At 36.3% G+C, this 25,260-nt stretch overlaps 1 protein-coding gene across 11 annotated transcripts in view; it reads right to left on the bottom strand.

Annotated features, from left to right (window-relative positions):
* The window catches only part of KIAA0232 (KIAA0232 ortholog), a 52,723-nt gene that overhangs the window by 11,469 nt on the left and 15,994 nt on the right, over positions 1–25,260 (bottom strand). For 7 of the 11 annotated variants that reach the window (XR_003251763.1, XM_026054827.1, XM_026054825.1 and 4 more), the window contains 3 exons: positions 12,132–12,198; positions 10,409–10,490; positions 5,524–8,821 (listed from right to left, as the gene is read on the bottom strand). Coding sequence is in view for 6 of the 11 variants with exons in the window: in XM_026054827.1 (XP_025910612.1) it covers positions 5,524–8,821; positions 10,409–10,490; positions 12,132–12,198 (3,447 nt within the window). In the remaining 5 variants the exon portion in view is untranslated. Of the gene's footprint in view, positions 1–1,201; positions 4,929–5,090; positions 5,205–5,523; positions 8,822–10,408; positions 10,491–12,131; positions 12,199–25,260 lie in introns of those variants that run through there. The other 4 variants (XR_003251764.1, XR_003251765.1, XR_003251766.1 and 1 more) reach the window with 2 other exon arrangements.

Raw genomic sequence — 25,260 nt, forward strand, 5'->3', positions numbered from 1 at the left:
ACCTATCCTCAAAACTTGTAGAAAACTGAGGTCTGCAGAACTGCAAAATCCAAGCCTATGAACTGTGTTCGAGGAATATTCTTATATATGTAAATACATATATTAATTTATATAAACATACACAATCTGTTAAAGGGATAGATTCTGAAACCAAAGTTAGCTAGCAGACTGAGTATTTCTCACCAACTTCTAGAAAGCCTCTTGACAATATTTCTCTTAAAACTGCATCTTATATCTATGTTATGTCACCATTTGTAATACTTGCATTATTTTAAAAGCACAAATGCTATACAGATGAGAACAGTGCCTGGAGGAAAGTTAGCTTTTCAGTAGCTTTAATATAAAAAAAATTAAGCAATTCACTATACAGAAAGTATTTATGATTTGTACCCAAATCTGACACTAACACTGGACTGAACCATGAAAGAGCAGACCCTAGACTCAGCTCATGTGCTAAGTGTCAAAGTAAGACAACTGAGATTATTTAACTTGCTTCAATAACCATCTGACAACTAACTAAAAACTCAGTATACAAAAGCATAAGCTTTCCCACCGTTCTTGCTAAGATCTTTTGGCAAAACTCTGCTATTCAAGTTTAAAATTCTCTTCTTCCCAGCTCTCATAAGCACTTCAAGACTCCTATTGTTTCCTCTTCTCCCTCCCTCCTTCTCCACATGCTGCAGACATGAGCACTACAATCCCAGTTCACTTTTTGGAGCTTTCCTATGTCAGAAGGATGATGAAAACACATTTTCCATGTAAACTGACAGGCCTTTCAGGATAGACTATTTGAGTTTCAGGTACTAATTTGAAAACATCAGCATGAAGTATTTCTGCTCTTTCAGAATGCATATTGACAAATATTAAGGTAATGACAAGAGTTTTGCACAATCTGAACAGAACAAGCACTAAGGTCTCATTATGATCTGAATATTATTTGAAGCATTAAGACTGTCAGCTTCTTAACCAACCACAGGAAAAGTCATATTAATCTGCAAGTAAAAAATTTTTCTTGAACCTACTCTGCAAGCCCTTCACTATCAGTAAGAATGTAAAGAAACGCATGCATAATTTAGAAGTCAAAGCAGCAGTGAGCTTCAGTGAGTTCCATTCCAAAAGATGAGATCCAAATTTTAATTCAGCAGTTATTCAAGGAAGATCCATCTGGCTCAAGAAGCTAGTCACAGACAAACACAGGAAGTCAAGTCAAAACTTTATATTTTTAAAACTCACTTGGCAGTCACCTAATTGTGGAATTTCACTGCACACACACATGTAAGGGACCCTGGAAGGTCATCTAGTCTACTCTTGCACAAAGACAGAATCAACTACAAAGCTCCATTCTTAACAGATGCCTCCTGACACTGAATCTCTCCAAGACAGAATTTCCACTGCTTCCCTAAAAATAATTAAGCCTTAGAGTAAGTTGATTGTTAGAATTCTTTTCCTCACTGTGGTTTAAGGTCATCACATCCACATCCATTGCACACAGCAGAGCTTACAGAACAAGCACAGCCTTTTGCTCATCTCCTATAACTTTGTAAGTGGCTTCTGCAATACTACTGGTTTCCTCTTCAGTTTCTTCTTTTTGAGAATCAACAACCTCAGTTCCTTCCATCTGTTTTCAAAAGCAGTCTTTGGGCTGCTCTCTTCAGGACATCTTTCTTGGAACAAGGTAATCAAAACTGAACAGGGTACTCCAGCAGAGGGCTTACCAGTTCCAAGTACAGAGGAGCAACTACTTCACTTCTTCCAGAAGGACATTCCTATTTATATACCACAATGTTGCCTTCTTTTGCAAAGCGTGTCATTGCTGATTTATGCTCAGCTTATGATCTACCTGAAGATGCTTTTCTGTTCCATGTGATTTCCTAGCCTGTCACTCCTTACACTGTGTKTGTGTAGAGGATTATTTTTCTTTAGAAGTTTGTATTTGTCCCTGCTGAATTACATTTTATTTTTCAGACTATTTTTCTAGTTTAAAAACCTTTTGATCTAACCCTGTCTTTCAGTATAACTGCAGACTTTCCCACTTTGGTATCATCATGAATTTTTACTAACACGCTTTCCCCCCTGCGCCCCCTTTTACTTCCCAGACCAGATAATCAACGATCTCCCTTACTCTCCAGTAATACTTCCATTTTGACAGAAAACCATCAACAGTTATTTTGAGTGTGCAATCTCTTCTTCTCAAACCAGAACTTAGTAACTTTTTCACTCTCTGGTATATCCAAGTGCAAATATTTGTTTAGAGAGTTTAAGAGAGATAATACCCTACCTTCCCTTTTCCTTTTTTAAAAGGGAAAGATGTTTTCCTTTTTTAAAGGTTATCTTCTGTGCGTTTTCAAACAAGCGTTCTCCTAGGTTGCGTTCAAATCAGCTGCTCCTCATGATACTCAGCTGAGTATTCCTGTAACTAGCTGTATAATTTATCTGTACTTTTCCCTTGTTCAGTTAGTTGTCTTTTCAACAAGAATTGAAACAAGTGAAAAAATCCTTAAAATAACTTCTTGACTTATCTTTTCATAGCTTCCCATCCTTGCTTGTTCTGTCTCCCCAAAAAATCCTTCTTTAGTCTTCCTTCTGTTTCTGGTTTACTTCTAGGACTTCTAGTTATACCAAATATTTATCTTATTGTGTTGCTTTATACCTTGTTTTTTCTCCTCAATTTTTATGCTGTCATTGTGAACACCATCATTTTAAGGCCCCTATTACACAGGAAGCTTTCAAAAATGTCTGCAAAATACATCTTATTAATTAAGAGGTTAGAGCTGAGAGTCTTGTAGCTGCTTTCATCATCTGTCATGATCCACATGTATCAAGAACGATCTGGACCAAATCTTTCTCAGATGTCCCAGCAGTTATTATCCCTTTTACCACAAAGTCCTTTGCTTTGCACGTGGCTGGTTCTGTTAAGTGCTCTTAAGTGTTTTTTCCACTTGATTCTCCTGGTTTTATCACCTAAAGCAGACCTTTTGCATTTTGTCTCCCTCTTACTACCACCCAAGAGGTTTACAGTAGGTTATTTCCTGTGTTATGGACCTCAGAACCAATGCATATAGCCTTCACATGTAAGGCACTCCCCTTCCCCTCTTGCCAGTCTTCCTATACAAACTATATACTTGCAATGTATTATTCTAGTCAAGTGAAGTACCTCATCAAATCTAATAACCCAATTAAGTCACGAGATCTGTAAACATTTATGTTTTGCCAGTCAAATTCCCTAGTCCCCAAAGGCATTGCTCTTGGTATGTCCAGACCTGAGAAAGTTAGATACTTATTTGTGTCAAGAACTCAATAGTATAAGCATTTTTAGGGCACATCTACTAGATCAGAGTCTATATAAAACAGATCTGTTGATAGTTTCAGTGATAGTATATTCAGAGACCATTAACTGGACCAGAGAGTTCATGCATATTTACCCACAACTCCAAGGCCAGGTGGTAAGAGAAGCACTTACTTGAAAGGAAGGGGATCTGTAGATCAGCTTTCTTTTCTTTTCTTTTTTTTTTTTTTTTTTTAACTTTTCTAAAATCTTAAGGTTAGATATATAAATATCTGTTCAATTTTGAAGAGCTTCTGCAGGAGCTATTGTCAGATTCATACTCCAAAATACATTACAGTCCTAAAAGGAGYGCACTAATGAGGAAGATAAAAGGGAAGGAACTGAAGCAGATTCTCTTACATTCTTATAAATAGGAGGTATTCACAGATACATGTTTGCACAGTCTCCATATTAATTAGAGTTTATGTGATACAAAAGAGAATGATTTCCTATTATACTGTAGTATTTTCAAGTCCATTACTTATGTAAAAACGTTGGAGGTGCCCATATCACAGAACATGACTAGAATACTATGTTGGATCAACAGTGAGGTAATACAACACGCTTAAATTTTGTCTAAAGTCAATAAAAGAAAGCATGGAAGTTTCATTAAAAAAATTAGAAAAATAATGGTCTGTACAATGAATCAATTAATTCCATAACCTCTGCTCAAGTTAAACCCCTTTTATCTCTGGATAAATTTAGATAAGCATCCTCATGGAACACTAAGGATCCAGAAGGGAGATCTGGAAAGAGGCTGGAAGGAACCTAGTCTCTCACTATCACAGACAACTGTATTATACCATTTGTTCATTTATTTTGTCCTATTGTACAATGAAGTTAAGATTCCACTTTACTCTTGGTGAAATGTAATTCCAGAATCTTCTCTGACCTACAGCCCAAGTTTATTAAAATTCTGGTGACTCTTTTTGCAAGGCCTGGGAGAAACACAGCAACTTCTAAGACTCCAAAAAAAATTTTTGGAGACACTTCATCTCTATTAGCTTAGCAAAGCAGCAGGAACCAAGATCTCTAGAAAAGGCCTGGAAAAGCCATAGATTTGATTTTCTTGTACAAGCAGCAGACATCAACTGACCAGCACTGGGGAGGAGAAGCAACAATAGTAATTAATTTGAAGGAGCATGAGAGGAGAAACAGATTAGGAAGAAAGAAAATAAGGAATTTTGATTTTGTTCAACAGAAAGTATAACTTTAGTTTTAGCAAGAAAAATGTTAGCTTTCCCATAAAAGAATTAGTTTTTCAAAGTTACAATTCAGGAGTATACAATCAGTACAACACAAGCTGGTTGCAATTCTTCAGTTGAAAATGCAGAAAATTCCCTTCTAATGGAGATGCTACAACTGCTGAGTACATGAAAGATGAGGCTGAAGAGGAAAAGCAAAGATAAAAATGCAACTTAACTATCCAGGTAATTTCTCTGAGCTGGCTGCACAGTGAAATGATTTTGCTGGTCAAACATTTTTTCCTCAAGAGCAGAGGGAGTTGACAGCAATAAAAACTGTAACCTTATAAGTACTTGGGTATTTTTGGCTGGAAGGGCTTCTTGCTCTTGATTATGACTCAATTTACTGTAATAGTTACCTGAAAAAAAACAACTGAACTTAATTCTTAGTTATAGAGGCCGCCTTACACTATTGTGGTAGTGGAGTACATTTTGCATCCATGCTTTATTTCATTTTGTATCAATATTCTTCCCGACAAAAGAGTATTTTAATTTCCAGAGCATAAAGCTTTTCTACAAACCTTTCATTGACGGAGTTTACATCTAATAATTCAAGCCCATAGTCTTCTACTTGGCAGTAATGATAATTCAAGTTGGAATTCATACTGAAAAGGCTGATTTCAGATTTTCCTCTTCTAAATTTTAAAAGAGGCTTGAATCAAAATCAGTACATCTTACCACTCAAAATTTATGCACACTTTAACATATTATGTGCAAATCAGATAAGCTAAAAACCTAATAAGCTAAAGACAGGTTTTAAAGCCATGTGAGCATACACTTATAAACATCATATATTTCTAAAGCTATGCAAGATGACACCATAATGCCTGAAGATGGTTAATTTTTTCTATAGAACTGTACAATTACATCCACTTAAACTGAACTGTCACATGACTTCAATTGTTGACAATCAGAGGCTAGCTGCAAATTCTATACTTTTACATATCTACATACCTGTTCAAGTTCTCCTGAAGAAACAGGAGTATCCTCATATGTAGGGAAATGGCACCCTGCTTTACAACCGCAAAACTTGTTAGTTTCCTCCCGTGGCTCCACTATTCTGCAGTTTACTTTAGAGCTCTCCATCGCCCTCCCATCTAGAGATTCTTTCATACTACACTCTAAACATGGATCTTGGTTTCCTACTGGCAACGTCCCAGCCGATTCTTCTTGGGAATCCAATGACGTCTGCGCACTCTTCTCCATTCCAGACTTTTTTAATCTGGGAAGGAATTTTCCAGATTCAAGCTCTGATTTTCCATAATAATGCCCTTCTTTTTCTGCATCTTCTTCCAGAGGTTTGAGATCCGCTTGTGGATCCTCAAACACATCTACTTGAGAAGGGACAGCAATACTTCCCTCATCTTTTTCTGACTCAAATTCTGACTCACTTCCACCACCTGGGGAAAGTTCAGATGCAGAAATTGGGCGAAAGTGAGTCCTTGGAGAAATCCGTATAGCCCTGTACTGCGTTCGATCAACACCACATATTCTGGGGTGTAAAACCTCACTGTCTGAATCAGAGCACAGAATTGACTTAGGTTTAAAACTAGGGCTGAAAGATGCAATTCCTTCTGGCTCAAATGAACACTCTACATGAAGAACTTGTGAAAATGGATTGTTCAGGTCAAAGGAAGAGAATGAGTATTCAAGCCCTGGTTCTTCGACTTGAAAGTTACCACAAGCTCCCAGTAAGTCTTCATGGAAGATAAAAGAAAAACCTTTATTTAATCCATTATCTCCGCTCTTTGACTGCTCATTCTGTTCAAATGATACAAATGGCCTCCATAATTGCCTGTGACCAGGGGCAAAGCTGTTACCTGGAGTCATAAAGACATCCGTACCAGCTATTGTCACTACATCAGAAGCTGCACACTGTAACAAGCTCCCTTTTGAGTGACTAGGTGGCACCACTGCCCATTCTCCATCACTGTTAAATGTTTTGAGCTCCCCATACACACCACCAAGTATAAATGAGTTTTCTTTTTCCTGGTTAACATCCCAAGGTTTTGATGGTGTAGTATAGTCACCACCATCTACTTTTGATAAATCATTTGAAACAAAGGCTCTCTTCTCTAAATTCTCCTTTTGACCTTCCCAAAGATGATACTCTGATCTTTGCACTGCTTTATTGGGCTCCTGGAGGGTTTCACCTTTTGCTTCTGTATCCAAACAGCAGCAATAGTTATTTACATCAGTTGAAAACAATTCATCTTCTATTCCTTCTATTTCTACCACTGCTGCAGAATTTCTGTCTGTCATACTTGTCCAGATATCTTTAATAACCCCTGAGCTGTAGCCTTCTCCATGTGGACTGCTTTCACTACACCCTTGTGTAGTTTCATAGTCTTTACTTTCTGCTTTTTGTTCTAGCTGAATACCACAGACAGATTCTAGTTTAGATTTTTTTTTGAAAATCAAAGTGGGCATTTCTCCTAAAGTTCTAGCTTGTTGCTGGCAGGCTTCTTCTGGCAAAAAATCTAGAATTTCTTCATCTACATAACTTGAAGACACTCTAGGAACTACATAATTAATATCTTCTGCATTAAATTGCGTGGATTCTTCATATGGAATATTTAAAGTCTCATTGTCCGAACGTGTTTCCTCCGAGTGTGACCATGGACTACAGGTTCTTGTTGAAAGATTGGAACAGTGTTCATTTTCATCAAAGGCACTATTTTTGGTCCATATTAGCAATCTAGACTGTGTTTTCCCAAGAATATTAGCAGTGCTACTAGAATCTGCATTTTCATTTCCCAAATTGAGTGTTTCAAAAGAAAATGGTAAAACAGAGTTACTGCATTGCACTTCAAACACTGAAAAACAAGAGTTTATACCAGACCCTTCATTAATATCTGAAAAGAGCTCTTGATTGCCAGCAAGCATGTGTGAATTAAGCATTGTGCTGTCTAAGATGGGGGAGAATCTAATAGGAGAATCCCCTCCAAAACTTTCCCCATCTGCATCACCAGAACTAGAAGATGAACAGCACTCCCAAAATTGAGCTAAATTACTAAGGTCTTGCAAGAACCACCCTTCAGCACCAACAGAGCTGGTTGAATCTGTCCATATTGCACTTTCCCCTTGCAACTCCATTCCATCTAACACTATGCAACATTCTGCCTCAAAATCATTTTTTTCTTTACTCTTTTGTCGAATCATATTTAAAATCCGACTCTCCCCTTGCATCGTATCTGAGGCACCAGGATCCAACATGGATTGATCAATATCCACTTCATAGAAGTGTGTTAGTTCTGACAGATGAACATCATCTAAATATTTGTCGTCCTCTGGTTGAGAACATATTGAGGTCCCAGCGAGGTCAATATCCTCATTTAGAACTGCAGGCATTTCTACAAAGTGACCATCGATGAAAGTACCTGCTGCGAGGTATGTTTTATGAATGTTATTGTTGCTAATACAAAGACCATGCACTGATTCAGACAACTCTTCTACAGCCTCTGATGTTACACCACATATATCTTCTCTGTTGCGGTACGTAGTCTCAAGCTTGCTTTTTCTGCTAAGAGGAACAAAGTACTCTGTAATCGGCTCAGTATACCACAAGGGTTCTTCTTTGTACTCCTTTTCATTTCTGCTGTCTAAATACAGATCTTTTCCATCATTACCGCCTGCTTCTTTTCTTCCAATTTCTTTTAATGGCCTTTTACCTCTTTTGCACAGCTGTTTGATGGACCCACTGCTGCTGCTGCTACTGCTTCCACTGTGGATTTTTCTATCAGCCTTTTCACCAGACTTCACTGAAAGCCTGCTTTGCCCATTACGCCCTTTTTTATTTCGAACCTCTCTCGTTTTGTGTCTTACTTTAATACATTTCATTGATGCCTTGTATTCACCTTGATTACCACTAGAACTTGAACCAGCCTCACTAGAACCAGATGACCAGGAGCGAGGACGCATCTTTCCCTCAGACTTATGTCGGACTTGCTTTTTGTATAAAACAGGCTTGTCTTCAACAGTGTTGTTACTAAACTTGTTTTCTTTTTCATTTTTACTTTTCTTCTGCTGGGTTCTTTCATGTACAGTTGCAGATACTTTATTACTTCTCTCCTTAGTTACTTCACTTTCACTATTGCAGTCCTTTGGAGAAGACGTATCTGTGCTAGTTGGTGGAACAGTGGATGAAGATGAGGAGCTAGAGTAAGAGCATACTTTGGATTTATTCCATACAGTCATAATTTCCTGCAGGCAAACTGGCTTTTCAGAAAGAGGAGGAAATGCTTCATAGTACCTGAAAACAAAACAAAAAGGTGACATTCAGATCTTAGAAGTTCAGACAGGTGTTAAAATTAGAAAACTACAATTTTACTACCTCTTATTGCCAATAAATCTAGTTTGTTCTACATATGCACATGCCACTCATAGCTCTATTTGAATGATAACAAAGGGAAGATTAAGAAAAACTTTAAAGTGTTTATATTAATGCACATTTAAAAATAGACTGCAAAATAAACATTCTCATTTTTAGGAAGTACTAAACTTTCTTCTGTGTAGACAGAAATTGTGGATGCTTAAAACAGTGAAGGTCTGACTCCTAATTTATTAGATAATGTAGCAATTCACTCAGGACTTCTAACTTAATCATGTTTGATTTAGAGTATCAATAAGGAAGTCCTGAATTGCAGTCTATCAGCTGCTGATTCTTCTTTGTGAAGTGAGACACTTTCTGTTAGCCTCTACATTATTTGATCTTGCAGTTAAAAAAAATTATATATATTCATAGAGAGAGAGAGAGAGAGAGAGAGAGAGGAAAACAATTGCAAGAATCAAACATTGTCATCGACATGGTTTTGCAAAGAGATTCAGCAAGCCCCAATTTCTAACAAGATGCCTTATATTATTGGGGATGAGGAAGAAGGAGGTTAATTTCTACAGCAGTTTAAGATACAGTCAGAACTTTAGCTGACAAGGACAAGGCTCAAACATGGTTTCCTCTGATGTTCAAAGTAGCATGGGCTTGATAGTCAAGAATTTTATACTAAATACATGTATTTTAGTGAAAACCTGTTCAAAAACACTCAAAGTCAGTTAAGTAACTATTACCACTGGGCAGATTTACGTCACTTTCCTTGTTATAACTTCTTCCAATTTTAAGAACGTTGATTTGAGCGATACTAGACTAGAGTATGTTGATTTGAATGACATTTTGCTCACTTAAATGCACATTAGGACAATCAGTTCTCTCATTTGTTTTTAGAGGATTTGTTATCCATTTAGCAACACTTCTACTAGAATGCTGCTGCTGCTAACAGTGGTCATTATTAAAAAAACAAAACACAAATAAATAAATAAATAAATAAATAAAATCCCAGCAACAGTCATCTCTCCAAGTGAAGTCAAGGACAAAACTCCTGGGTGCTTCAGCAACACCCGACTCAGGTACTTGGTTAGTAGAAGACCCCGTTGTTTACAAACGGTTTCAGTTTCCCATTTCTGCAACAGAAGACAAAGAGCTCTGACGGCAGGAAACCATGTCTGCCACGTGTCAATTAATGATATTTTAAGGGCTTTTAATTTGCCTAGCTGACTTGGTCTTAAGAAATCCAAAACACAGTATGCCTTAAAATACAGGTCTGCATATAGTCAAAGGAAAGCAGTCAGGACTTTCCATAAATTAAATCTGCCTGTGGTATCAATTGGCCATATTTAAATATTTAAGATGTGCAAAAGAAGATGGCAGGAAAAAAGATTTTACTTCCTAATGTTCACAGAATTCCAGACTTTACATTAAGTTAACTTCACTGTTTTAAAATATGTGAGTAAAGAGAGAAAAATAGAAAACAGTCTCAAATAATAATAATTAAAAAAAAACCAATACATTTCTACTTGATCCTTTGCTGTGGGAGATAAATCAGTCTCAGGAGACAATGAGCCTTCTAACTTTTTGTGAATCTTCTCCTCTGTTTTGGAAAAAAATTGCAAATGTTTAAGAGAAAATTCAAGAAGCCAGTGTATTTTGTAACAGTATTTCAAAAAACACACCAGGATTTACACCTGTAAGTAGTAACATATTTCCAACAGTATTGCAAATAACTGAACAAACCATTTACAATCCAATTATTATGCATTAAAAAAAAATCATAAAGTATCACTCAAGATTCAAATTTTCCACAGTTGTCTTATTAAAGCCCACAAATTTCACCAAACTTGACCAGCTAGCAACTGCAGGCCATGTTGTGGTTAACAGTGTCCTCACTATGAGGCTTCCTACCGAGCTTTTAGTTATTTCATATCCCAATCTTTAGCTCCTTCTTACATTGCTACACATAAAAATGTTTAGTTAAACAAACATTTTTTTTTAATATATATATATATGGTAGCATCTAATTTCTCATGTATTTCAGTAAAAGAAAGTACCCCTGTGGTAGTTGCTGTGTTTTGGGTGAACATAAAATAAGGCAGATATCCTGAGCAAGAGCTGACTTTAAAGATTTTTAACCCTTTATATTAAAATCTGTAAGACGGCAGGGGGTAGGGGAAAGCAGCAAGATATATACTAAGTTTACTTTTTTCCAAAATAAATAGTCAGCACTGCTATTGCTCAGTGAGAAGGTGTCACTGCTAAGCACTACAAAACACTTAGAGCTGGTTAATGATACTTCTGCTATTTAAAAACAAAAGACTTGAAACAACTAAAACCACACTTTAAGCAGGTAAATATTTATTCTGAAAATGAAGCAAAAGTTAAAAGTTGCATATTTATGCACAAAAAAGAAGTAAGTTTAGTCAGTCCATTTCAAGTTTTTAATCAAAATTAAAAAAATATTTGGGGKGGGGGGGTGGGAGGGATGGTACTCAACATTAAAGTTGTTTAGTCAAGGTTTCCTGGTTTGTTTTATTCCTATTTTTCAGGGGTTAGCCAACACCTCAGGAAAGAAAGAAATCAATATTTACCTTTTATTTATTGCTAATTATACTACACCATAAGTATATTAATTTGTTTATATAGTGTCAAAGGCTGCTGTTATGTGCCTGAACAAACATTCCTATGCAGGGAACTTTCACCGGGGACACCACAATTATCTCTTATGCTCCCGGCCCCAAGCTTGAGAACATAAAGCCCCCATCACGATTCTCCCTAAAGCCTGCAAATTTTAACCACACCTCTCTGTATGACTGCTACTCATGGATGATTTTCACTGGAATAGCTAGTATATACTAATTTTGAGGCCACTCTATTCTTTACAAATATCTACATACAAAAGGAATAGAATCAAACCTACTTTCTTGTTTGGTGTTTTTGTGGAGGAATACTGAATAGAAAATATTTAGTAAAAAAGCATGCATAGCTGGACACGAATAGTTTTATCTTTTCATATGGAAAATTCCATTCGTGAACGGCTCCTTCTTAGGTAAACAACACATACTGTTATAGAATGTTCAAATTATTTCAATGAAACTATTCAAGTGTATCTTAAAATTGCATCGCCTACATGAAAAGTTACTGAATTAACAGCCCCCATTCCCCCCCCCATCTCAGAACAGTAGGTACTTGATAAATATGATATACAACCTCAAAAGAATAAAGTATTGTAACTTACCTTGCTTACTCTGAAGGTCTTTCAGTCTGGAGCAAAGCTCCTCCACTAAAGTTTCAATCCCAGAGCTCTGTACAACAATACCACAAAAGAAAACAAAACGGGGGAAAAAAACACAAAATGCAACTTAATAAAAAGAATATTAATTTTTTACAGTTATACAATGATATTACTACAGTAAAAATATCTCAGTAGCCATGCATTTTCTTTTTGCATAGCAACTATTAAAATGCAACAAAATTTTTTACTAGGTATAAACCTATTTCCATAAATAACTTAAATCAGATGTCAAAATGATTACATAAAACAACTAAATACATTCACACTACGGTTTCAAATTACAAAGTCACATACATTATTACTGTATGTCCAAGGTTTTGCAAGCTATACACTATCACATTTACTGCACTGTTTCACTTAGGATTTATCTGAGTGTCTCAGGCTAAAAGTTCAAGTATCAACTAATCACTAAGATTCATTTTAAGCAGCTAAGCCTGAACCTTTTTCTTGCACAATTCAGATTTTGGGAAATGGACTGTTCCAGGACACACAAGATGCAGGAGTGGAGGACAGAAGGAGAACAGTATGAAGAGGTATATGTGYGGGTAGAAGGTGCTGAGAGGAAAGTTTTCAAAATATCTTCATGCAAAACCTATCCCATAGTTCTGCTAGTTTATAATGCCCAATTTTTTTCTTTTTAGATTTTGTGTTGTTTGCCGAGGAGAGTAGAGGGAAAAGTGGACAGTTTCATCTCCTCTCTATGAGAGTATTTCCTCCCCACCCCAAACTCTTGCTTTCTTTTCAGTCCATTTTCTATGCTATTCTTATACACAGTTTTTTCTGCTTTTGCTATCTGCCTAGACTGGCAAGTAAACCTAGATAAAAGCGGCACTACCAAAACAGCAAAATGCTAAAAGACAAACACATACATGAAGTGCAACAGTATACTACCAACCGTCCCACAGTGGAAAACACTGTGTTATTCTAACGGGATACAACTTGCATGTCAGTCAATGAAATAATAAACATCAACTTACAGCCTGAAATGCCCATTCCTTTTGAAAGGAAAAATAGGCAAGGTATTATGTAGGTTTTAATTATTTGGATACTCAGTGGTCACATTTGGAGATTACACTGTTTCCACAACTGGAAACGGAAGGTCGGAATCACAGCAAAAGAAGCAATCTGAAATGACTGAGGAGGATGTAAGACGCGCCCTGCGCATTACCATAAGCCTAGGAAAGGTAACTATGTAAGAATTTTGCAGCTCCATAGCTTCCCCAATAAAAACTCCAAAATCTTGTCTCCATCGTACTTGGAGATTCTGAGACTTACACAAACCTCCTATAAAACTATCTCACCTTCTGAATTTGACATAATCTTGTCTGTATTCAATCATGGAATATGCATTCTCTCTAAAGGTAACATAGATCACAAATCAAGATGTTATAGAAAAAACAAACGTATACAAAAAAAGTGTAAGATTTGCTGTGTCACTATGGTGGCATAAAGATTTTATTTTTTCCAAGACGCAAGAGTTCCTCCTCTCTCCTGCTTGCTGGCCAGAAATTGCTGAGAAATGCGGATATAAGATGTTAAAGCACAAGTAAATTTTATGGAAAAAGAAAATACTAAATTATATAGTGAAACTAGCTCGTTAATTCTGTCAGAAACACGCATTTGAAAAGTCATATACTAAGGCAATTGACTTATAGGCTAACTTCTAAATTTTAATTATTTGCAGTCAAGTGAAAAAGCAATTTTCTGTTCCTAACTGCATTGCTGCACTACTGAAGTGCTAAATATAAAACTTTATGCCACAGTCAACTGAGGATGACTTAGCAGTACTAAACGTTAGAAGGAGTTTTGTTCACTTGTAAATTTACTAATGTAAATTGTTTAGAAAGAACCCGGCAGCACAGTAATACGGACAATCCCACGTAGCCGTAATAACTGTCAGTTTATATCCATACCATTTATGACTTTTTCCCCCTCTGTCCCCACAAAAGGGCAAAAGAGGAGGAGCTGGCATTGTTTTTGCTCAGCTCTCTGAACTGGCTAAGTGAGTAGACAACTGTAGTAAATACTCAAAATCTAAGCCACGTTCACTTCCTTAACTTAGTTATAACGTCATGTCCAGAAAAAAAAAAGCAAGCAAGCAAGCAAGAGCAACAGCAATATGATCAATATGCTCACCATTATATCGGAGAAGCGAAAACTTTTGGACTCAAACAGTTCATTTCCTCCTGTACCATGAACCTAATACTTGAGTCAGCTGACACGCTGCTTGCTGCCCTGCACAGCACTCCTATGAGGCTAGCACTAGGTTTAAAAAAAAAGCCACTGTGCAGAATGCCAAGCCTCTAGAGACCATTTACTCAACCTCTTACTGCAGCATGCAAAAAACAGGCTACAGACTTAATGCAATGAATTTCTCAGCGACAGCTCTACATATGACAGTGTTCTTTTCTGAATGTGTCATATATTTACTGTAATTTTTCATTGTTTAAGTTAATGCATTGCAGTTACAACATCCCCACATCCAGAAAACCAGGTATTCCAGGTATCGGCTTGGCTAAGACAAAATGAATTAAAAAAAAAAAAATTAGATGATCTGCCTGAAGTGCTTTCCTAATCTTAGGATTAAAGAAAGTTGCAAAATAGTATGAGTATTGGAGTACCCAAGAAGTATTTAACATAAAATTCTTATAAAAGCCATCATGATTGAGTGCTAAGTCCAACACAAAAGGTTTAAAACTCATGATTATCTGCAAGATTATTTAACTATTGACCCAGATTTCTATTACTCCTTTTCTCTCATTCATACTACACAGGGCAGCACATCACTTTGATTCATATTTTCATACTGCATTCCACATCTTCCTCCATACCAAACATTTCACTCTGTTCTACTGTTTCCAGCATGCTTATATTTCCTTCCCCTGCTTTAACTTATACCCAGTTCCATCAAAAGTTGTTCCTTTTGGCTTTTCATCAGCTGGCTGAAGCAAGGAAGGGATTATATAAAGGATAGGTGTCACGTTACTGGCATGGGAGTGACTATGCTAATAGATAAATTAAGCTTCTGAACTCATCCAACATGAAAAAAAGTCAGTCTGACTGCAGAGTTATAGGACTCTCTCTAATAGCCAGTGTCTTGCTTACCGACCAACATAACTTTATTCAGAACTGAATGAACATACTTTTTCGTAACAAGAAATGAGAGCCATTAAAAAAGGCGAAGATTATACAAATCTSTGTGTGTGTGTGTGTGTGTGTGTGYGCGCGCATGCAACATACACACATATAAAATAAATCAAAGCTTAAATCAAAGACCTTTTGCCATGCTCTGCTGTCTGGGAGCTGACAGGTGGTAACTCGTTAGCTCACAGCAACCCAATTGCTTTGATCATATGTTCAAATCCTTGATAGTTTCAGAAAATTTTCTCAGGAGATTCTAAATCTATAAATTTAGCTACTTCTGAAAAACTTCTGTAAGTTTAAAATAATTGGCTTAATTAATTGTGAACCATGGAAATAAAACAATATTACGTATGTCAAATTTCGGTCCAGTAAAAATTGTTGTTTATGTGAACAGTGGGCACTGGCTTCTACGTCCCCGGAGTTTGAGTAAGCTGCTGCAAAATATCAGGYCCTGTCAGATTCTTGATGATTTGCTTTAATTCTGGTTGACATTTATCTCTGCTAGTAGACTATTTCTGAATGCTGCAAACAAGCACAGCAACGTCATCACCTAGAAGATTAAATATGTTTTTCCTGAATTTGATGTCGCAAATAATCGTACATTACTATTATTTCACGAAGTTATTCTGTGGAACTGAAGATAGCATAGATCAGGAAAATTGTTCATTTTCTCTGATTTTCAACCCCTCCCCTCTCCAAGTGTTGTCTAGTTATAGCTCTCACACTTCCATCCAAAAAATGCCAAGCAAATGTGTATATGCTTCTATAGAGTCTACCTGCACATATGCAATAGCCTAAAATTCTGGACAAAAAAAGAAAACATGTCAAGGAAGAAACAGAGTTGTGGTAGCCAGTATTTGGACTTAGCTTTCCAAATCTGACAGATCATATCCGCAGAAATGGAAAAATTCCATCACATTAGACAACTGAGAAGGGTTTTGTTTTTTTGTTGTTGTTTTGGAGGTTTTTTTGCTTCTAGCCTAGCATAACTTAATGTTTTTTTCCAGATGCTTTGAACTGCATCCTGTACATTATTTGTTAAATATGGCTTGTTACTTGAGGCCTGTAAGGTATGAGGAAGTTTCCTTGTTCCTCTTTAAGCTTTTTCAAAAGACAGAAGTATTACACTTTAGTTTAATGATTAAAATAATCCATCATTTCCTTTCAGGATTTTGAGAACATTCTAGCCTACACCTTTAAAGCAAATCCTCATTTCACTTTCATAGAATGCAACTTTGAACAATCTAGAAATTAAGGTCAATCAATACAGTCACAGGTTTCTAGCATCCTTTTAACAGTTTGCAGGACACCAGACAGAGATGGTGCTCTAACTGCAGTGCACCAGATTGCTTTCTTGGCAACTAGCCTGTCGCCAAGAGAAGGATTAGGGAGCTGTTCTATGCGAATCAGCCGTTAAGCCATGTGAACTGAACAAGGCACAAAATGTGATTCATTGCAATCACACATCTATTTCTACATTTTTTAGGATGAAAAGAGCTAGATAAAAAGTCTATATTTTCAGTTTCTAAAATTCTGATACAGTATAATTTATCTGGTAACAAGTACAAGTGTCTCAGATTTTTTTAATTTTTCAGAGGTTTCGGGAAAAAAAGTCACGAATTTTCCTTTCTTAAATTGACAGAGGCTCAGAAGAGCTTCAGCAAGCACCCCAGTGTACTTGCTGAGTGAGAGCAGATTGAAACTTGCCTATCACTAGCCAGGGGGATGGGGAAGAGAGAGGGAACAACAGCAAACATCCCCCCTGCCTCCCAACTTCCACACATTTATTTCCAGTGACTGCCAGTTATTTAATATCTTTCTTGAAATTAAAAATTGTATTACCTACACTTGAGTGAGAAGTTACTGTCTGTCTCCCTTGCTACCTGGAGGAATTTCCACTCAAACTCCAATTCTTGGATACAGTATTCATCTATATTCTGAATCTCCCATTTGTCTTCACTGTAAGCTATATGTTTAAGCCTATTACTCAAGACATAAGATTTTCAAGAAAATTTAGATGGGTATTTCTTTTTGTGTGACAATGTCCTGCATCAGCTTCAGTCAATCTTCCCAGCAAAGCACCTGTGTTGAGAAGCAGAACAATCCTCTGAATACAGCATTCAGAATAAGCTGAGCACCAAATAGCATGGAGAACAGTTTTGCAAAATCAAAGCCCCAAATGAGTAATGAACAAGCACTAAGCATTATCCCCAAGTATGTGATTAGTAAGAGAAAAATGAGTCTGGCCAATTTAGTGCTGTCTAGTAGCACAAGCGACCCGATCACTCTGCCCAAGACTGTCACTGTTACCTGGACCAGGTTTTAAGGCTCAGCAGGAGAACTATTATTTGAACTTACATAGAGAATTACAGGTATAATAATTGTGTTAGAGAAAGCGCCCAGTTTCGAAATAAATTCAAGAATCTTCACTGCTGAACAACTGTCAAGAGACATACTCAATAGGTAGGAAGGACTAAATAAATAAAAATCCCCAACCCTGCCACAAATAAATAAATAAAGCTACCACCATCAAAACAATGTGGCCTTCCTGGATGGCTCAATCTATGTAGAGTTCTAAGGAATAAAACAATGTTCCAGTTTGCATTTAATGATTTTCCTCAATTATAATGAGGTGGATGACACTAAGAAAGCATTTAGAGTATACATTTGTAAAACTCCCATTTTTTCTTTTTTTACTAGTAAGAACACTATATCTTTACCTGTTCAGTTGAATATGTAATCATTTACAATAAAGCCCCTGGATCATTCAGAAAAATAAGTTGTATTTATTAACTTCCTTTTTGGGGCTCATGAATACTTCATCCAAATAATAAACTCCAATAGAAGTGTGACCTTGGAATAACAGATTTCCTTTAGCAGACAGATATAATATTAAAAAATAAAATTAAAAAAAATCCAACCACAAGCCATCAGAGAGCAATAGCTCTCCAGCAAAGAGAATATAAGAAATACATCCTTGCTACTCTCTTGGTCCTGTCTTCTGTACTAAGAGAGCACTAGGGAAGGTAAATCTCACATCGAAGATCAGACCAGATTCTCACACCAGATTCAAACAGAGATAGATCACAGCAAGTGTTATTTACCAAGTCTAGATAGAAGAGGTCAATTACCAGTTTAAAGTAACTTAAAATGAACAAGATACCACTAAATGTAGGTTACTAGAGTAGCTAATCTGACTTCTGTATTTAAAACTTAACTTTAGTAGCTCCTTCCCATAGCGGCCAACAGTGAGATAAGAAATTATTCCCCTCAAGAAAGGGTAATTCCTCTTTGGAAACTATTCTTCCTGATTATTATTAATCCCTTATAAACAAACAGGCTGACTTCAAAGCCAGAACAGACTTATCCTTGTAAGCGATGCTGCTGTGAGATTCACTGTATCACTGTGTTTCAGCTTGCAGATGCGGAAATGTTTTTATTATCAATGAAATGGGAGAAAACTGTAAAAGTCTATTTTCACCAACCATGCAAAAGTTATTCGCTGCATAGGAGGAAGTGTAGAGGGACACCTGGAATTTCCTTGGTAGATACTCTGCAATAGCCATGGAAGAAACAAGCTTCAATTCAGCTTTTTGTGAAAACAATTGTTTTACATTAAGGAAAATTACAATCTAATAATATCCGTGATGAAACATAAGTGACTATTCAGCTCACTTTAAGTGACTTCTCTGGCATTCTCGTGACCACAGGTGTGCATCTGAAAGACTATCTTCTCTCTCCGGGTACATGTATATATGCAAACTTTCTGTGCTGAGACTCATCAGAAAAGTTGCTGGCAAAAGAAAAATTCTATTCCCCTCGAAAGGAACAGTTTTGCTCCCGTTATCCTCAGGAGTACATGCAAGATGAAATAACTTTCAAAGATACAGAACAGGCCTAATTTCAGCCTTCAAGACAAAGTGATCTACGTTATGTGGGATATGTAAGTATATGTATATAAGTATATAAGATATGTAAGGGACACAAGATAAAGTACCTGTTTACTTTTGCCAGCTTGATACAATCAGAAAGTTTTCGTGCCCAAACAAACGTTATGAAATGATTTCTGTGTAGATTAATGCATGAGTTCTGTGAAGAACTCGTACATTTAGATAACTACTCATTCAATATCAAGGGAATCAACATAAGAATTGGAATAATCAAAACTTTTATGATCTTCCACAAAAGTTACTATTATACTCAGGACAGCAGCCTTAGTAACTTGAAGAAGATGCATGGTATCATTAATATCTATTTGAATGCAAAAATCATAAGGAAAATGAAATTGAATTATTATTATAATTATTTCATTCTATGATGGTTATCTTGGCAAGACAAATTCACTTCAATTTTCCGCGTGGTACCTAGAGTTATAAAGAGAGTAAAAGAGTCTGCCAAATTAAACACAATACAGCTTAGTATATGAATGGAGAAAAAAATAAAACAAAAGACTTTTTGAAACCAATGGATTTGGTAATACAGAGCCAATTCTCTTAAGCCAATATTAATTAGATTATGGTGGAAGAATAGCAACTGCTGGGAGATAATAAAAACCTATGGTGCCTTCTCATAGAAAAAGCTCAGTGGTATCAGCTCTAGCTCGATTTTATTTTTTTAATACATACATCCCATCTAAATTCTTATTAGTGTTCTGACTAGTTTCAAAATCCTTTTCTGCATAGTGCTGTTTATTTTAAAGACAGATAATGTATTCCCTTCCAGAAGACCAGCTGGATACATCTCAGAAGGAAGCTTACATTCACTGATTTGGTGAAGTGCTTTGGGATTCCCTGGGGAAAAAAAAAGTGTTCCCAAACAAACCATCTCAGACACACAGAAGTGTTTACTACTGAGCTAGTCAGGATACATCAGGAAAATGGTTTTAGAAAAAAGCTTCCCAAACATCAGTTTTTAAAAATCAAGAAAATTAAGAGTTAATAAATCCAAATAAGGGAAGATAGAAAGAGCTAAACAGATACAACTTTGTCAAGCAGAAGAACTTATGGGGAGGATGGGGAGAAAAAATAAAATAAATAAAATAAAATAAAATAAAATGTAGTCTGACCCCATTCCCCCCCCACCACCAAACTGGGTTATTTGGATGATTAGGTGATAAAACTTCAAGAAGCATTAAGGTTGTTTGGGAATCTTAACTCTGAGTTTTTTGTTTTAATTATTTTGGACTTTTGAATTGTAAGCTCAGCATTTCATTCTTCTGATTTGTTAAGACAGCTTTTAAAGACTTGCTTCATTCTTATACTGTCTTTTATCTTTACATTAACAGTGTTCGTCTGAGCACTGGGTCTCCTTCTTCACAGGGCTTTTCGACTACATCTTTCATTTCTTTTAAAAAAGATCAAAAGATTATTGGGAACTTCCCCCCCCCACCACCAAAATCTCTTGTTCATGTCACTTCTAGTTACATGAAGATGTGTAAGACAAATCACTTAAACCATCTGATGTTTACTAGCTGATTCATGGGTACAGTTCACTGGCACAGGTTAGCAGTCAAAGTGTATTACCTAATTAATATTGCCTTACATCAGAGAAGCAGAGAACAGCAGAAATGGATTAGCAAAGAAAAGACTTAGGTGTTCAATTAAAAAAAAAAAAAAAGAAGAATTTTAAAGAATCCAGCATCCTACAAAAGAAGCTAGGCTAGAGAAGAAACAAGGTTCCTGTGCTAAGGGTTCCCCAAGCCCTTGTGCCGCCGCTCTCATACCGTTATTTAACGGTGCAAGTGAGATTATGCAATAGTGCCTTGGTCCAAGCGGCACACAGAGATAAAAATCCTTGGAGACTGTCATAGTTGGACAAAACAGTCCATCAGTAAGAACATGTTCAGGCCTCCTCACGTCATGCAATCGTAACTAATCTGGCCTGATTATGAGCTTAGTGCTTCAAATCAGCTTCATGGGCAAAACTGTAATAACTTAATGGAAAGTTTGATGGTTCTGCACCGAGACCATAACGGAAAGATGATAAATGCTAAGACATTTTTAACAACGATATTTTAGTCACATCTCAAATTCATACTCTGAAAGCAAGATATATTTGAGAATGATACTACCATTTGAAATTCTTAAACAACACTGTTCACTAGGGCCACACTTGCGCCTCTGAGTGCTCCCACATGAGAATACAGATGGCAGGATGGTCATATTCCTCCCTCATAACTCAAAGCTAGCAAAAGCCAACGCGCCAACTGACAGCATGCGTGCACCTGACCACGTTTCAAACAAATTACTGCTACGAAGTAAAGACACTATTTGCATTTGTCAAATATAATAGAGCAGTGCTCTTTCAAACTTCACCATCTCCTATCAACCAAGACTAATTCTTACTTTAACAACTTACAGACTGTTCCATGGGGCAGTTAGCAAATTTTGAGAACCTGGTTATTTCAGAATAACCAGGGGCCACATTGCCTGAACATTAGGATAAGCCTTGAGTGATCAGCAACATTGGTCAGACGCTAGCACAATCTCCTAATATGTGCAATGGAACAGCTTAAGTAAAGTGGCCACCTACTGGGAGAAGAGGAAAGAGTCTGATAGATTAGGTTTCATCGGTGCAGCAAATAAGACACATATGAAGCAGTCTCCTTTGCTCATTCTTAAAGCGTCCTCATAAAGTTTAGCAGAATAAAGATACTCAGATTGCTGTAACTGAAACTCTAGCACCATCTTGGGGTGGAATGTCACATGCAGTACTCCAAGCCTTCACTGAGCACGCAGTGCAGGAACTGCACCCGCACAACTGCAAACCTGCTCACTCCGTTGACCAAAGAAACCCTTAGCAGAAAACTAGCTAAAATATAAGTTAACAAACAAAATATTCCCTAGTGAAGTTTGGATTTTATGACCAATGGGCAGACATCACAACAAATTTCAATATTATTGGTAGGAAATGTACATACATGGATCCTGATTGAACTAAAAGTCTTAAATGTATCAGTTTCAACCAGTAACCTATAATTCAGTCCTGCTCAGACAGCATCCACCTTGCAAAAAAATCAAACATAGATCAATTTCTTCATTCTTACTTCTTATGTTGAGCTTCTGAGTCTCAACAATATTGCCTTCTGTCCTGTTACTGATAAGTTTCATTACTCCAATCCAAAATAATTTACAGACTTTCAGAATTAGGGGTCGTAAGAAAGAAAAAGCATCTCAAACTGTACATGAACTAACTGGACTTCTAAAATTCTGGTGTACCAAACAGGTACACAAAAAGTAATTCAATAATGACAAAACCAGCTATTTTTACTTAAAATTTGAGGCAGTACTTTGATAAAATTCTTTATTTTCCTCAGAGGACATTTACAGGAACACTTCCCACTCCTAAACAGCTTTCTTTCCCCAACATTTCACTAAAATGAATAACCCTACTTTGTCATTTAATTGCAAACCAAAATTTTCAGATGTCTTTTACATTTCAGCAGGATAATAAATATTAGATAAGATCTCTACTCAAGGTCAATAATTATGGGCTTAATTTGAACAGTTCTTCAGCACATCTCTGAACAACTATTTATATTCCATTCAAGTATTTGAAAAGATAAACTTTAGAGCTGCACTATGAATAACAGCAATCGAATATTACATGTAAGTACTTGTCTTAAAGTTCTTCTCACCATCATTGTCTCCTTTTTCTGGTAAGTTGCAATGTATTTGGATTTTCTCTATTTCCAACTGTATCATGAGCATCTGCAGTCAAATACTCATATGAATATGGACAACTTGAGACATCAAAATGTTTGTCGCACATATAATACTGTTCTCAGAACATGCTTATGTAAACGGTTTGCATTCTTAGGCACACATTCACCAGACAGCATCTGTCAAAATCAGCCCTCCTCTCACGAAAACACTACATTTGCAACATGCTTAGCCACAGCAAGATACAGCGATGCAGAGTGGTCGGAAGACTTCAGCCTCCCTGGACTTGTCATATTCTGTAACTTAGGAAGAGTTTTAGAAATAAACACCAAACTATCAGCTTTTTGAGGTCAAATGTTTGTTTCCTGCACCATAAAATAATAAGTAGAATATTGGGTTTCTGTCTCACACTAGTATTTTACAATACTAGTCTTTTTTATTAAAGGACACAAAATTAGTTTTATTACTAGTAGAATTCAAACTATCAAACAAAGCATTCCCCAGAATTAATTCTATGAAAATGAAAATCCACAAAAAGCAAGTTTTCAAAATATTTCAAACATTAAATAAAAGACCAATAAAACAATGCTTACTCATTTTTATTTTGTGTGCGTGTGTATACATTTGCCATAAATGCAATATGCAATAAATGGCAATTTTAACATGTTACCTGCCTGATGATACCAAGCCTAGCCTAATCTAGGACAGAACTTTGAAAGTTGTTAGTTATCATATTTATGCAGATCCTAACAAACACATCCAAACTCTTCCTATCACAGATTTTTTCCTTTTGTTTTGAAAAAAAAAAATCAATCTTAATAAAGCATCTCTACAGGTAAACATTTTCATATGATTCAAAAATCAGTTAAAGAATTTCAAGTGGCACTGAAAAGAAGTCTATTTGTATTTTAACAGTTTATATAAACACTCCTCACTCACACACCACTAATCATCAAATTTGGCTACTGTTACCAGAGTATTTTTATCTTCTTGTAGAGTGAAATTACGAACATTGCATGGTGCAGCTTGAATGCCTCAGCAAAAATAGCATTACAACGTTATGTTTCAGAGTATGAGAACTACTGATTATTCCTGTCAGATTAGCACACAAATTTAATACAGAAACCAGCTAACAAAGTAAATCTGTTTGAAAAACAGAAAAAAGGTACCTCCAAGTTACTTTAAAAAAATCACTAATATTGAAGCAGTCCCCCTCCATTCAACTCCAGGGTATAAAATTAATTTCTCTCTTTTATACAATGTATATTATCTACAAACCAGCTTTAAGAAACAACTTAAAAGCAGATAAAGACCAGGTTTAAAGGTTTTCTATTTGAAAATAGAAAAAAAAACTCTGTAACCTACAATTCCCTTAGAGATAAATGTGCCAGCTTAACTGTCTGAACACACAATACAGGAGTTAAAAAAGTCCCAAAATAATACAAGAGGTTGTTGAACAGTAAAGTTTGATGAGGTTGCAGGTGTCAAAGGAGGAACTTACTTATTCAAACTTCCAGATCACACATCTTTTCATTCTTTCAAAACTCCACTTAAAGGTGCCTTTTCCCTTCCTTACTCTACTTTTAGATTATACAAACTTTCAAGTGGAGTCAGTCTTGGAATTACTAATAAATTCATCTTCTCCCTTTTCCCTTTCAACTGTTTTTCTCTGTTTGATATAAATTTAGCTCTAAGTGATGCTTCCTTGATTTTCAGTTATGTGAAGATGCATCAAGAAAGTTATTTCTAAAGCCAAAAATAGATCGCCACTATTCCTGTGGTCTATGTACGAGACTGCTTTTTTTTATATTCATTTTATGAGCAACAAAAGACATTATACCTCAGAAAGGGATTATTTCTTGCAACTATTTCTTCATATCTGCATTAACTCGAAGAGTAGTCAGAGTGCCGATATCAGTGCTCTATTACTATATGAGAGCAGAGCAATTTGCCAACAAAATTACACTTTGCCAGGATCATAAATAATGGGAAAATGGGAGTTTACGCCACTTCCCAATTAGTCAATAAACACTTTAGTAACTGAACTAATGCTCTAGTAGCTTCATAAACAATAAGCCAGCATAAGATGGCTTTGGTGCTGCTGAAGAGGGGGATTGGGGACAGGATGGGAAAAAAATATATATAAATATAAATATAAATATCAATCCCACTTCCTTCATTATTCTTGGCCACATGCCTTCCCTACTCTAGCTGGCACATGTGTCTGTGCTACAAATCTGACTAGGAAACTTCTCTGGTTTAACACT

This window comes from Apteryx rowi, unplaced genomic scaffold (assembly GCF_003343035.1).
Source record: "Apteryx rowi isolate R43461 unplaced genomic scaffold, aptRow1 scaffold_97, whole genome shotgun sequence".
Lineage (NCBI taxonomy): Eukaryota > Metazoa > Chordata > Aves > Apterygiformes > Apterygidae > Apteryx > Apteryx rowi.